This window comes from Urocampus carinirostris, chromosome 15 (genome assembly GCF_059441175.1).
Source record: "Urocampus carinirostris isolate Australia breed hairy pipefish chromosome 15, RoL_Ucar_1.0, whole genome shotgun sequence".
Taxonomy (NCBI): domain Eukaryota; kingdom Metazoa; phylum Chordata; class Actinopteri; order Syngnathiformes; family Syngnathidae; genus Urocampus; species Urocampus carinirostris.
In genome coordinates this window covers 14,627,551-14,644,185 of record NC_142363.1, presented here as the reverse complement: position 1 = coordinate 14,644,185, position 16,635 = coordinate 14,627,551, and the positions used below count along the sequence as shown (strand labels likewise).

The window sequence follows — 16,635 nt, the reverse complement described above, 5'->3', positions numbered from 1 at the left end:
AACATGGAGAGGTGCATCCCAAGAGTTTTGCTATTGCGCTGTGTGAAATTCAGACTGTACACTCAAGCCTGAGGTGTCCCACACAAAAGCTCTGTCCCGGGTGCTCCACATCAATGAGGGGGATGAAGGCCAATTAGCATTTCACAAGTGGGCCTTTCCTCCATCTCCTCCTCCTCCCCCTCCTCAACCACCTTCCCCACCGTCCTCCTGTCCCGCATGGGCCCTGGTCCTGTTGGTTGGCAGGGTGACAGTACTCGAGTGTGCAAACTTGCGCTATTGTCTGTAGGCCAGGAGGGAAGCCATGGAGACCCCCAATAATATGACACAGGAAAATGTTTGCTGATGGCAATTCTATGGGCTTTGTCCCACTCTTTCTCCTTCATGACGACTCGATTTAAGTCTCTAAATGTTTGACTACAAATGCAGGAGTGCTATCCAGCTTCCCCCCCAACCCCCCTTTACCTTTGTCCCGTCGGGTTTGAATGAGTAATTCAGCCTTTGTGCGGCTCGATTGAGGGGGCAAACAGAAAGACAAGATTCTTGAGCTCTCAAGCCCCCTTTCCATGGTTATGCACTCTTTAGATCGCCCCCCCCGCCTTCTATCCTCCACTTTCCGCTGCAACTTGGAGACGCAAACTTTATTTGTATGTAAACATAGTAAGCACTTTTGAGTTTGTAATAACCGCTTCATGTAAAAAAATCTGAAAAATTGCTCTTTGCAGAAGAACCACATAAAATTAGAAAACACAATGCTGCTGAACGGCATATTTTTTTTAAACCTGTGCATCTCCATGACAACAATGTGTGATGGAGAAAAATTGGATAGCAGGGCGCTCGCAAGGCTGATTGTGGTCCATTGTGAAGGGCCCGAGGTTGCTGATTGGTTCAAGGGAAACACCATAACTACAAGCAGTTTATATTCATTCAGATCGTTTGCAGGCTGGAGGCTGCAGAGGTGCAACCACGCGCCAGAGGTAGGCATTATTATTTTATATTATCCTAATAACACAATGAAATCATACAGTTGCAGTGGTGGTTATGGTTCGCAATTTAATATCTGTCAACTGTAAAAAAGGGGAAGCAACATCAAGTAAATATTTGATACATTTTATACGTTTATACTGATTCCATTATGATATAGTTAAATGGTAAACACAGTCTTAATCAAGATTCAAAAGAGCAGCTATTACTAAAAATCAATTATCATACTAATTATTATCATCTACACATGATTAATGGCAAAGTAAAAAATAATGATTATTTACAAATGGTTAATCTATTTTTAAATAATGTTGGTGATACGTCTTACCAAATCATTTGAATACAGATAAATACTTTTTGTCTGTAGTTAGCTTTAGGTGTTTGTTTTTTTAATCACAGCCATTGTTATTATTAAGGATTGATTAATGATGTCAAAGCAAAGATCGTTTTATTAAGAAACTGTTGTTTGGTGAAATATTGGCAAAACAAAACCGCAATAGATGCACATAGTGCAATCAAAAATAAGGTCAGCTACTGAAAACAGATAAACCAATTCTTTAAAGACTTAAGTGAATTAAAATTTAGACATATGACGGACAACAAAACAATCCCAGTGACGTATTACTTTGATAATAAGGATTAAGGAAAAAGTTTTTTCCCAACCAATACACTGTTTAAAACAATAACCAGGTAGAACACATTTGAAACTTCATTGAGTCTCTGTAAATTGAGTTACATATACAGAATTGAAAAAGTAAAGAAAGATACATAAATGTTGCAAAGAAACTGTTTGATGTATTTATTTTTCTACATGTTTGTTTTCTTGCTCCTGCTTTAATTTGGTCTGGTCATAGTTGTGTATTTGCAATAACCTCAATAGAATTTCAGATATATCTTATGCATTGTACTAAGGGGAAAGATGAAAGGGACTAGCTAAGTTTAATTTCTTCCTTTACCCATTTCTAACAGAATCTTTTTTCTTTTATTTTTACGAAATGTAATACCGGCAATAAAAGGATAACACTTTTTAAAAAATCAATAAATACAGGGACAGTGTGTATTATTTAGCGCCTCTAGTGGTAAAAACATTGTTCCTTAAAAAAAAAAATATATATATATATATATATATATATATATATATATATATATATATATATATATATATAGGTAACATTTTAATGATTAGCAAAAATACATACATTGGTCGAGAAATTAGCTTTTATTCAACATAACATAGGCCTCATCTTAAGGGAGCAGACATACTTATCCGCCATCTTCTTCCTACAGATAACCAAAAATCTCAAAAACGCTGGGCAAAAAAAGAAAGGAAAATGGTATGTTTTCGTCACTATGATTTTCACTACTTACTATTCTTTATTGTGCTTTTTAGCACTTTTTTTGGTGTGACTATGACATATAGCGACATTGAGTGGTCAAATAATACACTCTCAACTCTTGAATGATCACCAGTATAACTAAATGACAGATCATTTAAAAAGTTCTATAAATACCTAAATTCATTTTGCAATTCGATATGACACTGTTATATCTTAATTGTAGTCAATTCATTTATAGACATATACATTGTCTTGTTTTTACTTTTGTCTTTCTCTTAATTTCAAACCAAAGATTCTATATGCAGTAAAGTGTCTAAGCAGGTCAAAGAAAATTATAAGGCCAGGGTCGTTTCTGGCCCAAGGGCCGTGAACTTGATAACAGTTTCTCTAATACTTCAAAATTCATTTCGCAATCTAGTTTACCATGGTTAAAGCCTAATTTCAGTCAATGAATATATACATACTCAAGGGCAGGGTTTTGGTATGGACGGACGGAACGTGTCCCCACCAATATCAAGCAATCATTGTTTTGTCCCCACCAATATCATGTGATCACTTTAAAAAATGCCTTAACCAATATCAAGATCACACTTATGCTCTTGTATATTTGTATACATTCTATTTTCTTCTTTCTTTTATATTTCTCATTCTTTCGTTTGAAAAAATATGTATTCTATATCCAGTGAAATGGCAAGGAGTGCCACAAAAAATGATACAGGGCCACATCTGGCCCACGGGCCTTGAGTTTACTGAAGTATCTCTCATCATCCTTTAATCTTCTTTATCTACTTGCTGCAGATTCTTCAATATGGACGACCATTTATGAAATGGATTGATCTGGCAAATTGATTTCTCCACACGTAATGGCGAACGCCGACAGCGAGGTGAGAACGCTGCTCAACTTCGTAAACCTGGCGTCCAGCGACATCAAAGCGGCCTTAGACAAGTCGGCACCGTGCAGACGTTCAGTGGACCATAGGAAGTACCTGCAGAAGCAACTCAAGCGCTTCTCCCAGAAATACTCCCGAGTTCCACGATGTCACCCGCTCCGGTCGGCCCAATGCGCCAAGCCTACCTCGGAGGAAAATGCCGGCGGGCGATCCGGCCCTGAAAACTCTGGGGGTTCTGTGGAGCAGCTGCCCATGAGGAAACGCCAGCTCCCGGCTTCTTTCTGGGAGGAACCCAAACTGACTAAAAGAGAGCACTCATACCCGGGACTGAGAAAAACCCAAGCCATTTCCGCAGAGACACGGGAACGAAGGAGGGCGGATCCAGACGTTGATCCTGGGGTTGTGCTCTCCAGAGAGGTGCTGAAACCGGAGAGGAACTCTCTTCAGGGTTTGAGCGTTTGTGCCTGCTGCCCGTTTCAGTACCAGCAACACCATCAGGTCATCCAAGGTCACTTGGCTCCGCCTCAGGCACTTGGACTTTGGGGTGAGGCCGAGCAAAAGGTCCACACCCACGTGGTGGTCAAACCCATCCCCACCAAGCCAGCTATCCCTTCCCCTATCTTCAGCGTGTTTGGCTTCATTTAAACAAGACTACCCACAATTGCGGGCTCCAAGCCACTACTTTTTTTCTTCATAGTAAACACTGCGGCTTGCAATACAATGCGAATTATCCTTTTTTTTCCCTGAGGCCAGGTTGATTCATGGGGTCAAATTTACGTGGCCCAATCTGGCAGGGTTCTCGGAAGGTAACGGTCAGGAACTGTTCAGTTACGCAAAGTAATCACTTTGTCTCATTAAACCCTCCATAGGAAAACTACGTGTAATATCAAAGCTTTTCATTATTATAATACACCTAAAATTTATTAAACTTGTCTTTATTGTCATTGATAACAAAGTAGTAATCATTGTTTCCAACGAGATTAGACATGCTACCCCAGGATAAACACGCAATAAAGACTTAAGTAAAATAAGATAAAAAGAATGTTAGGATAAATAGGCAAAAAAATATGCTCATATCCGAGTTCAAATCCAGTGATTAAAATGGTTAAGTGAACATTTCATAAATAGAAATTTGGTTTAATAGAACTTATTTGGTCTATCTGATGCCAGCATGTTTTGTTTGCACTGCAATGAACCGTGGTCTTATGGTAAAGAAATGAATCTCACCAGGTGCTTTGCCCACCGTGGCTCTGCTTTGATCCATCCCTGCAGGTCGCCTCAGCTGGTGCCTAGCAGCTGGCTCAGAACTGGTGCGGACCAGGCGAATATTTTTTTACCAATACAAAGTATTGCAAGGGCTGCAGGCAGGTGTTGACACGATTTCTGCCAAGTGCTCTGAATGCCTAAGTGAAGAATTTGAACAAGCGCTGGTAAATGGCGGTAGTAACTAAAACTCACTTTTCATAGCCAAATGCCTCGTCATCTAATTGGTGAGGAATATGCATGAATGAACGAGATTTCCACCGTGCAAGTCCACTAGTGAAATAACACTACTCTTATGCTTTTTCTTTATTTACCCGGTAATGGAGATCAAGGTTTTCAGTCCTGGTTTGCTGTGATGTGCCGTTAGATCTCACAGACGGCCACGGGGGTCATAATGTGTTCCAATACAAATGTACATTATATTTCAGGGTAGCCACATTTTTTTTTTGTGGAAAAAAGGGATGTGATTTTTTTAATTTTTATAGCTGTTAAAGCCCATGGCTTGAAATCTAGTGGAGCTTGTTGGTTGGTTGTTTGGTTGGTTGGTTGGTTGGATCCCTCATCCGCTAGGGTTATAGGGACACCTTTTTCTGTTGTGCGTCTTGGGCAAGCACAGTTCGGTGGCCCATCCCTTTCCAGGCCAACATATGTTTCCACCCAGTCTCGAACCAGGGACCTTTCGTATGTTAGCCGAATGTGCTAACCTTGTACAAAAACAAATCTGCTTTAAAACTGCGCATGTGACTTTTATTCAGCTGTGCTCTGTAGTCTGGAATTTACAATAATTAAGTTCCATAAATATTGAGAGTCTTCCTCAAGCACTTAATGGGATACTTGGTTCTATTTTTGTTCACTCCTAAAGGACTAAAATGCACTTCCTCGTTCTGTCCTTCTTTGATGCCATACAGCAAGTTGACAGGTTTCTATTTTTAGGACTTTTAAAAGGCCTTGCTTTAAAGAAAAAAATTCTGAAAATAGATATACACATAAGGGTTAGAATGGCTTTTAATTGTCACTGTATTGTTTGATACATCCACTTTCATTTCTTAAATAAACAACTCCCACAAGAATTTCTTAAGTGTGTTTTTATCTTTCCCTGAGGGTTCCTGTGAATTGAAAATAATAATCGTAACGGAGCAAAAGTCACATCAGGGAGTTTATAAATAGACTCATCTTGCAGATGAAATATATTGAATTAAAAAAAGAAACAGACACATATGTATCTTCTGGCTGAAATGCCAAGAGGGGTCATTAGAAGGTCATTAGTCCATGGCAGTGATATATGTGATGAGACGACCTGGTAGAGGTAAACTTAAGAGGAATCGCAGTCTTTGTGGGCCTACTTGACTGCGGACACTGAGCCTGCAGAGATGACGAAGCGGGCGAGGTGACACTATGGGAAAAAAGTACATCATATTAAAAATAAGGCTAGCAGTGATAAGGCATCAAGCTCCAGAAAATCTTAACATGCCACTTGCAAAGACTTGAACTTGATTAATCTGATTATTGATGATATTGATACTAAACTAAATATAAGAATTGTATTTTTTCTGAAACTTAATATTGATCGATCATATATGAGTTTTAGTAATACTAACTGGGAATCATTCAGTATTTTTAAATAAGTTTATATTAAGAACCATACAATGTTTTCGTGTTTTCTGTGTTGAGCTAGGGATTAGTGTAGAACATGCAAAAATAGTCTTTTTTTGTGCAAAACAGTGACAGAGACAGAAATATGAACATCATTTCTACATTGCAACATTAGAAAGGTGCTGGTATGCTTCATTTGCAATGTTATTTTATGGTATGTTTAGGAGCTCAGCTAAAGTTAGATTTCAAACAAACAAATAAATAATAAAAAGTGAACATGTAATTTCAATGGGACAAACAATATAAATGCCAACATTGAAAGAGTTTGAAAGAGTATGACACAGCTCCAGTAGCCGATGTTCTGCTTTGCTTGCTCTGAGTGAGATATTATATGCCACCCCAGGATAAACACGTAAGAAATTCTTAAATACCCGGTAGGTAAAATAACATAACAATAAGTTGAAAGTTAAGTTGAATTTTGAACAAACAAACAAATAAACATACACGCAAACGCTGTATTTTCGATTGGGCAAATTATTAAAAATGCCAACTTTGAAAGAACATGAAATCACTTGATTTCAGTAACAGTGATACTGGCACTAGAATTACTTGGATGATTGATACCAAAAACACCAGTATCACACAGTTCTATCAGCCAACACTGTAATTCCATAGCACTGTTGGCATCTACTGTATGTTACCAATGATATCACTGCAATATAAAATCCCTCCAAAATGTGTTAGATTAATTCTTAGACTAATATTAGGCTAATGGTCATAAATATGTAATATTGGGCCCATAGAAAAGCTTGGATTTGAAGAACCTGAAAGTACCTTGTTTATTGCATCAATATAAGCGATACTGGCAACTGTAATTACTGAGAATCATCCATCCATCCATTATCTGCACTGCTTATCCTCAGTAGGGTCACGGTGGTGCTGGAGCCCATCCCAGCCATCCTCGGGCAGTGGGCAGGGGACACCCTGAACTGATTGCCAGCCAGTCGAAGGGCACACAAAGACATAAAACTCACTTAGTCACACCTAGGGACAATTTGGACCAGCAAATTAACCTGACATGCATGTTTTGGGGAATGTGGGAGAAACCGGGGTGCCCGGGGGAACCCACGCAAACACAGGGAGAACATGCAAACTGCACAGGAAAGCTGGTAGCTGGATTTCATCCCATGACAAAATAACTGTACCGCGGACGCGCTAACCACGCAGCCGCCGTGCCGCCCTTACTTAGTATCAATCGACACTAAAATTTCAAATATCACACAGCTCTTAGCCAAGGGTTGAGGTCATACTGAGGCCAAACTATCTTATCGATATCATCACAGCAATAAACTGTACATGTCTACAGACTGCTAATGCCTAATGCTAGCTTGGTAGATACATTTGACCACTATGAGGCCAAATTAAGCGCTGAATATAATGCAGAGGGCTACTTCAATACTGCATCCACTACCACAAAAGGTTTTGGTGAGATGACCACTGTCAGCCTGAATGAACAATGTATGGTTCACATAAGACTTTGCAAGTGTTCGTAATTTTGTAAACAGTTGTTGCAACTGTGACTAATGCGCGAAGGTGTCCTTACATGACTTCCTCCTGACAGCAGCCCATTCGTGGCAGCTGTCCAGCAGTTGCGTGAGTTTGCTGCACAGATGAACGTGAGCGACGTAATTCAACAGCAAGTCAATGACAGGTCCAGCCCATTGGCTCATCGTTGATGTTGAAATCCATTGACAAAACTTAAAGACAGGAAGTCACATAGAAAAAACAAGAAGTTACATCAATGCCAAACCACAATTAACTTAGGCTTACTTGTAACTTTGTGCTTTTTCTTTTTTTACATTCACTTTTCTATTCTTTATGTTAGGTTTCTTACTTTTTCTTCGGTTGACATATTGTCAAAAGAGAGAAGTCAACTAATTTCAGGCATTTGATTGATGATGTGATAATGTGATATACATTTTCCAGAACAAAATATACCTTTTTGTAATTTGCATTAAAAACAGATAGAGAGACAGAGAGACAGAGACAGAAACAGAGACAGAGACAGATAGATGGATAGAGAGAGAGAGAGCGAGAGAGAGAGAGAGAGAGAGAGAGAGAGAGAGAGAGAGAGAGAAGAGAGAAAGAGACAGAGAGACAGAGAGATAGATAGATAGATAGATAGATAGATAGATAGATAGATAGATAGATAGATAGATAGATAGATAGATAGATAGATAGATAGATAGATAGATAGATAGATAGATAGATAGATAGATAGATAGATAGATAGATAGATAGATAGATAGATAGATAGATAGATAGATAGATAGATAGATAGATAGATAGATAGATAGATAGCCAAATCAGTGTTCTGGCACCGTCAACTGTACCGTGGTCTAGTGGTAAGGTGTCAGTGCTCGTCCTGCCACCACTCAGGGTTCGGTTCAGTCATGTTTGTTTTGGTCAATCATTGCACAAACATTTCTAAAATACATTAATATTCAGTCAAATCTTGTATGTAAATCTTGTTCGTAACGCAGACTTTACTGTACGCATTTTCATCTTATCCATGGTATTCTGCGGTATATAAGACGTACTTTGAAATTTTTGGCCGGATAGGGTTTTTTAGGTGTGCCTTGTAGTCCGGATAATACTGTTATTGCTAATCATTGTTGTACCTGTGTTGGTTCTTGTGCTGGTCTGCTGAGGTCCAAAGACGACTCTGTGCCGTTGCTCATCATGTGGGTTGGTTCTGGATGGGGAGCTTTGCCGTACAAGCATGAGAAGCAGGAAAGTGCATCACAGCCGTGATCCAGAAGACATTTGAGTAAAGGCAGATTATCCCCGCACAGCGCCACAACAACAGGAAACGTAGTGGCCCAAGATGGCATTTCGGCGCTGATGTCTGCCCCCTTTTGCAGCAAGAGGGACATAGTTGAGGTGCTGCCCCTTTGCACGGCCATTAACAGAGGGCTTAAAGGGTCCAGGTTGGTAGCGGCACCAGCATCAAGAAGGATCTTTGTTATTTCTTCGCTACCATTTGCTACAGCAAAACCAAGGGCGGTGGTACGGCCGTCGGCAAAGCGTGAGGAGCGGTCAGGGGCTAGTTTGGCGTTGACGTCGGCCCCTGCTTTGAGGAGCACAACGGCTGCTTGCGTTCTGTTGTGCTCGGCTGCAAGGTGCAAAGGGGTGACGGCGCTTTGCCGAAGACGGGTACGGCTGGTCACGGGGATGAGCAGAGACACAACTCTGAATACAAAGACAACATTTTTAGTGAGGGGGTCAATGGCTTGAAATACTTTTTTATTATTAATGCAAATAATGCTTAGCTCCCTAAGCATAAGAGGCCCATAGTAGAGGTAAGACCTCCAGCATCCCCGTGACCCTACTGAGGATAAGCGGTGCAGATAATGGATGGATGGATGGATGGATGGATGGATGGATGGATGGATGGATGGATGGATGGATGGATGGATGGATGGATGGATGATACTAAGTAATCAAAGTTGCCAGTATCACTTAAGGCTTAGGCCCCCGGCCCGAACCCTCTGGCTTAAACTGTCAACTTCTCTCTCGCGTTTTTTTTTTCTCCTTCCTGGATGTTCTCCAGAGCATGCACTTACTTTTACTCAGGTAGTTATTATGATGACTGCTTTTTACTTCTACTTGAGTAACATTTGTCTGAAGTAACACTCTTTGGCACTGCAGTTGATACTGACTGATAAAGCACCGTGCACACCTCACACAAACCGCGTGGGGAATTTTGTGTGTCAACGAGTTTGGCTGCAGAATGCCAAGGGAGTGCAAGGGGGGACATTTCATGCTGTGGGGGACAATTTTCGGAACAACACCAGTACACTCTAATACGCTATTTTTCTACTGTGATTGCACAGAAAGAATCAAGGAAGCAAGGTTTTGGGTGCTCTGAGGACAGTGATGAGCAACAAGAGTATGAGTATGGATGTTAAGAGGGGACTGTATGAGAGTGTGATTGTGCCGACTGTGTTGTATGGTGCAGAGACTTGGAGGCTGAACGCAGATTTGAAAAGGAAATTAAATGTTTTTAAGGTGAAGTGTTTGAAGAGTATGTAAGGAGTGACAAGATTGGATAGATTGAGAAATGAAATTGTGGGAGACAGAACTGAGGGAGAGGAAGGCCGCGATTGACGTGGATGGATGGTGTTATGAGTGCACTGTAGGAAAGAGGTCTAAATCTAGTGGAAGCTAGAGCCCTTGTTGGTGATAGGAATGAGTGGAGAGGTGTTGTAAAAGGATAGTGGGATGTTGGACGCATTCTAAGGGAAGCGGCAGGGCAACCGTATGATGCAGCAGGGGTAAACCAGTGAAAGCTGTCGGGCCCTGCTGTTGAACAGAAGAGTGTGTTTTGTCACCCTGACCCGAGTGACATGGCTGCTTTCTTGTGTCCCGTTTCATCTGGAGGGACGAAAGCATGACCAACTTGGGTGCCGAGGGGCTTAACTTGTTTGGGTGTTTGGGCATTTGGGTTGGCCATGGTCCAAATATTTTTGTGTGTGTTTTTTGCTACTTTTTCCCTTTTTTCATTTTCTTTTTTCTTCTTTTTCTTCTTTTTGTATGTGTTTGACTTGCTTTCGGTCACCCATCTCGAGGGATATGACCAGGGTAGGTAGGTAGGTAGGTAGGTAGGTAGGTAGGTAGGTAGGTAGGTAGGTGGGTGGGTAGGTAGGTAGGTAGGTAGGTAGGTAGGTAGGTAAGTAGTCACAAAGATTTTTTTAGGATTTATGTGCTGTTGACATTAAATGTGTTGAGAATTAAAAAAAAAAGGTTCAAATGGTTCTGTTTTCATTTTTTTCTGTGCAGATTTATAAATATCCTGTGATCATCTTGCTTTATTTTCCCCCTTTTAAGTCATTCATAATTATACATAATAAATGGTAATATATGTATTAAACGGGGCAGCACGGCGGCGCAGTGGTTAGCGCTTGTGCGGCACAGTTCATGTCATGGGAACCTGTCGTGGGTATAAATCCAGCTCCAGACTTCCTGTGCGGAGTTTGTATGTTCTCCCCGTGCTTGCGTGGGTTTCCTCCGGGCACTCCGGTTTCCTCCCACATTCCAAAAACATGCATTTCAGGTGAATTGGCCGGTCCAAATTGTCCCTAGGTGTGAATGAGCGAATGAGTTGTCTGTCCCTGTGTGCCCTGCGATTGGCTGGCAACCAGTTCAGGGTGTCCCCTGCCCACTGCTCCAGCCCCCCCGCGACCCTAATGAGGATAAGCGGTACGGCTGATGAGATGAGATATGTATTAAACAACAAAAACAACTTGAAAAACCTTTCAACAGACAAATAAGTCAGCTCTTTTAGTGAGCCGAGCTGAAAAAGCCGGTTCTCTCAAAAGAGTCGGAATTAACATCTTGTCAACAGATAATTCGCTTCCTCGAGGATAAAAGTAAACTCCTGCATCGAGTTGCGGTTTTCCTCGCGTTCCTGCACACTTAAGGAATTTGGCGACTGAGCACCAAAAATATCAAACATGTTTGATACTCGGCACCACGGGTGCCGTGCAGTTTTCCTCTAAAAACTGCCCCCGAACACTTGACGCCAGAAGTAAAATGAAGATCGGCTGTGGCGTCGCACGCGGATGGCGCTAGGTGTCGCGGGACTTTAAAAGCGCCAAAGCCTTTGGAATAGTTTTCCAAAATAAAAAAAATGAAAAGCATATTTATACGTTTTGGCACTTAGGGACAATGCTTTTGAAAAAATCTCAATACGCTATAGCACTGAATGAGTTTAATGAGCTGTACTGAATTTAGAACTTTGTTACTCTCTACCGCCATCTCCTGGCCTAGGTCGTCATTGCAGCCTCTGTTAGCTCGTTCATGATGCGCATACAAAATATACGTCCGGTTATTTCATAGACACGCAAGAATAAACTTTAGATTTGAAGTAAAATGTGAAAATAATGATTAAAATCAATTACAAAAATAAAATCTGAAAATTGTATTTTAAAGAGGCAAAGTTTTTATTTATTGTTCTAATTTTGCACATTATTTTACATGAAAAAAATAAGAAAAATAATTCTTCAAAATTGGGAAACTATTAAAATCAGCCAAATTATGTGCAAGAATAATATTTATATTCATCTTTGATAGCTTCGTCAAACAATCAAGAAGTTCTTGAATATACTGTACTACCTCATGAGCAGATAATTGGTTGTAATAATGTATTTTTAGCACATTTCAATTTTATACTTTCTTATTTTGATAGTAAAATAAAATTTGAAAAAATATACTTAATATAAGTGAAATGTTTTGTCAATAGGGTAAGAATTTCTTTTAAAAGTGTACCATCAAGAAATAAACTCACTCTGAATGTCCATGTTGAGCTGCAAAATGCAGAGGAAGTAATCCCGAGTGACACGTTTTATTTGCATCTGCGTTTTTGGACAACAACAGTGCCACAATTTCCTTGTGGCCGCTTTTACTGGCCTCGTGCAGCGCTGTGACACCATCGCAAGTCTGCATGTTCACGTCTGCACCTAAACACACATTGAAAGGAAGAATCGATTACTCTCGATTTGAATTACATGGCACGAGTTACAAATATTGGTTATTAACGTGTTACAATGGAAGGCGTTCCAGGAACTCAGTTAGTTTTCTCAGTAACGAGTACTGTAACACATTAGTTGTAAAATATTGTAACGCAAATGCTTTACAATATGGTGCATTACTCTGCTATTTAGGAAGGCCAGATTATTGGTGTCAACGTCCTCTTATCTCTAACTGTCACTCCGTAACAACACATCAGTCATTGCCATCAAGTATAAACAGTATATACCTGTACACCTTCAAAGTAGGCGGCGCAGTGGTTAGCGCGTGCGGGGCACAGTTCTAAGGTCTTGGGAACCTCCTGTGTGGGTTCAAATCCAGCTACCGGACTTCCTGTGCGGAGTTTGTATGTTCTCCCCGTGCTTGCGTGGGTTTCCTCCGGGCACTCCGGTTTCCTCCCACATTCCAAAGACATGCATTTCAGGTGGATTGGTCGGTCCAAATTGTCACTAGGTGTGAATGAGTTGTCTGTCCCTGTGTGCCCTGTGATTGGCTGGCAACCAGTCCGGGGTGTCCCCTGCCCACTGCCCGATGATTGCTGGGATGGGCTCCAGCACCCCCGCGACCCTACTGAAGATAAGCGGTGCAGCTAATGAGATGAGATGTTTGCACTATACCATGCCTGGAGAAAAAAAGGAATAAGCCTTGGAATGAAAACTACCTAAAAAGGGAGAAGGAAATCTTCAAGTGGTCTGAAGCAGAAATGCATATAGATATGGAGCAGGTGTCTCTAAAGTGGTGCCTGCGGGTACAAGAGGGCACCCGAAGTACAGTTGAGGAGCCCGCAGACCTGTTCTGAAAATAGCTCACTAGCACTGGGTCGTTATGATTCCTGTAAAATGTTTTTTTATGGGTTGACTGAGTCTGCTTAACCCTATTTTTAATAATGAAACTGTCAATAACATAGTAGCCACGTAGTAATAACATAAAAAGTTTTCTATTTTAGAAATTCAAATAAATACATTCCAATATATGGGCTTCATGGACAAAAATATTTTTTCAAGTATTGATAATTATTTTAAAGCAACTAATTAAGACTAGAGTTAGAATCTATTCACCTATAAAACAATGTCTTTATTTTTCTTTTTATTGATTTATTTTATAGGAAGTACAACAAACTAAATTCAAATTTATGGATTATATAAAGCGAATGGGGAAAAAATGTGCAGATTTTTTTTAGCTAGCTATCCGGCAACCTTTTTTGCTTTGTAGCTAGCTATCTTTCCACATGATATCCAGCTAACATTTGACTAACATTTTGATGTAGCTTTCTTTATCTTTCTATCTGGCCATTTAGTAATTCAAGTTTATGGATTATATAAAGCGAATGGGGAAAAAATGTGCAGATTTTTTTTAGCTAGCTATCCGGCAACCTTTTTTGCTTTGTAGCTAGCTATCTTTCCACATGATATCCAGCTAACATTTGACTAACATTTTGATGTAGCTTTCTTTAACTTTCTATCTGGCCATTTAGTGGGCTTTTTTTTTCTCTTTTAGCTAACTATCCATCTCCTTTTTTGTGCTATTTAGCAAGCCAACTAGCTAAGCTGCTATTTAAAAAAATGTATATTAATCAAGGTGCCCCTTGCGATAATAACCAACAAAAAGTAGTTCGACGGATGTAAAGGGTTAGAGATCCCTGATTTGGAGTGTCCCAGCTATGGGTTCGATTGCACAAGCCAGCCAAAGAAATAGAAAGGCTTTACTCCTTCTACAGGTTGGTGTACATGTTTCCTTTTATTATGTGGCCATTTTTTTGGGATTGATTTTTTTACATATTTTGTCTTTTTGATGGGATGATCTTAAGAGAAAAAGTATTGAAAAAACACTCTACGTGTCACGGTTGCCCATTGCCCTCACTTGGGCCTGCCCGTTTGGCGCCAGCTGCTGCTCGTTGCCTGATTGGCTTCCCTCCTATTTAAACTCAGTGTATCCAGTATTGATCCTGCCTGTCTCGTCTTGTGCGGTATCTTGCTCCAGTCTCCAGTATCCGATATTAAGCCTGTCTGTCTCGTCCTGTCCGGTATCTTGCTCCAGTCTCCAGTATCCGGTATCAAGCCCGTCTATTTCGTCCTGTCTGGTATCTTGCTCCAGTATCCGGTATCGATCCCGTCTGTCTCATCCTGTCCGGTATTTTGCGCCAGTCTCCAGTATCCGGTATCGACCCTGCCTGTCTCGCCCTGTCCAGTATCTTGCTCCAGGATCTAGTATCAATCCCGTCTGTCGCGTCCTGTCCGGTATCTTGCTCCAGTATCTGGTATCAATCCCGTCTGTCCTGTCCTGTCCGGTGTCTTACTCGGGTATCCAGTTTCCGGTATCGATTCCATCTGTCCTGTATCTTGCTCGTGTATCCAGTATCGGTCCAGTCTGTCCTGCCCTGTCCGGTATTAGGTATTGATCCCGTCTGTTCCATCCTGTCCGGTATCTGCTCGTGTATCTGGTCTCGATCCCGTCTGCCCTGTCCGTTTTCGATCTCGTCTTCCTCTGGCTTCCTGTTTTCCCGCGCCTGACTTCACTGTCTCCCTTCTTCCGTCCAGCGATCGCCAAATCACTGGTGTTTGTGTTCACGCGCATGACTGCCCCATTCCCGCAAAATAGAGCTCGTGTGAAAACGTTACGCATCTGGGTCCACCGTCTGTTCGGGTTCTGACACTACGTTGGGCATTCAAAAAACAGCATAAGCGTAGATAAGGTCCCCACGAAAGTTTTGAAATTTGGGAAGTAAAAAAAACCTCAGAAATAGCAAAGTTATAACATCGCAAAGGCGTGGACGTTCCATGGTCAAAATGTGTAGATGAAGTTATTTCTAACTCCAAGGGTTGAATCAGTTTTAGGGGGTTCGTCTTGAGTGACAGTATATACTGTATTTTGTCACTAGATATATACTCTGTGAGTCACGTGTTGCTTTTGGGTGTCAGTAATTTGCAAGGGGATGTAATTACTTTTTAAATCGAGTAACTCATAACTGAAACAAATGACTTTTTTTCTGTGACGCGCCCAACACTGCTAGTTACCTTTTGCAATGAGGTAATTCATTGCTTCTAGGCGTCCCAGTTGAGCTGCTACAATAAGTGGCGTAACACTGTAGGTGTTAGAAGGGTTAACAGTGGCTCCGGCTCCAACCAGCACGTCGCAAGTGGCAATGTTGTTTCTGGATGTGGCCTCATGAAGCGCCGTCCAGTGATGAGCGCAACGCTGGTTAACGGAGGCCCCGAAGGAAAGGATGAGGTTCACCATTCGTAAGTTGTCCATCTTGCAGGCTGGGCACAATAGTAGTAATATTTCACGTGAAACTGAAAAATTATTACAATGCTACAATACCCTAGTGCAGTGATTTTCAACTGGTCTGACTTCAGGACCCACCATTCCAGCCTAATGACAAGCTATGACTCAAACACATTTCCACTTCTCAAATCCAGCCAATGAAAGCATTGTGCAGAGATAAAAGAATATCTCATCTCATCTGATCTCATTAGCTGCACCGCTTATCCACAGTAGGGTCGCGGGGGTGCTGGAGCCCATCCCAGCAATCATCAGGCAGTGGGCAGGGGACACCCTGAACTGGTAGCCAGCCAATCGCTCGCTCATTCACACCTAGGGACAATTTGGACCGGCCAATCCACCTGAAATGCATGTCTTTGGAATGTGGGAGGAAACCGGAGTGCCCAGAGGAAACCCACGCAAACATGGGGAGAACATACAAACTCCGCACAGGAAGTTCGGTAGCTGGATTTAAACCCATAAAGGAGGTTCCCAAGACCTTAGAACTGTGCTGCACACGCGCTAACCACTGCGCCGCCGTGCTGCCCTGATAAAAGAATACATTCATTTTTTTCAAAAAACAAAATGACCAGCCAAACAAAACCTCTTCAATTATTGTTTATACTCACATAAGAGACCCTCCAAAACTGCTCTAAAATAGCCACATACTAAAACTTTCATGATTACTGATGTGACTCAGCTGTGCCCGCTCATTTGGT

The 16,635-nt window shown here is 41.3% G+C and overlaps 2 protein-coding genes across 5 annotated transcripts in view; one reads left to right on the top strand and one right to left on the bottom strand.

Annotated features, from left to right (window-relative positions):
• Positions 1–925: 925 nt before the first annotated feature.
• On the top strand, positions 926–5,524 carry fam181a (family with sequence similarity 181 member A). 2 transcript variants are annotated; one of them, XM_088354611.1, is made up of 2 exons: positions 926–974; positions 3,117–5,524. In XM_088354611.1, exon 2 carries the CDS (start codon positions 3,182–3,184, stop codon positions 3,851–3,853), a length of 672 nt encoding a protein of 223 aa, XP_088210737.1. In that variant the 5' UTR covers positions 926–974; positions 3,117–3,181; the 3' UTR covers positions 3,854–5,524. The 2 variants fall into 2 exon arrangements, with proteins under 2 accessions (XP_088210737.1, XP_088210738.1); XM_088354612.1 differs by lacking the exon at positions 926–974 and adding an exon at positions 2,267–2,315.
• LOC148351651 (ankyrin repeat and SOCS box protein 2-like) overlaps positions 5,251–16,635 on the bottom strand; it is a 27,626-nt gene continuing 16,241 nt past the window's right edge. For all 3 annotated transcript variants that reach the window (XM_088354608.1, XM_088354607.1, XM_088354606.1), the window contains 5 exons: positions 15,670–15,915; positions 12,414–12,585; positions 8,746–9,316; positions 7,668–7,821; positions 5,251–5,864 (listed from right to left, as the gene is read on the bottom strand). In XM_088354608.1, the coding sequence (XP_088210734.1) occupies positions 5,734–5,864; positions 7,668–7,821; positions 8,746–9,316; positions 12,414–12,585; positions 15,670–15,915 (1,274 nt within the window). In that variant the 3' untranslated portion in view covers positions 5,251–5,733. The remainder of the gene's footprint in view (positions 5,865–7,667; positions 7,822–8,745; positions 9,317–12,413; positions 12,586–15,669; positions 15,916–16,635) is intronic.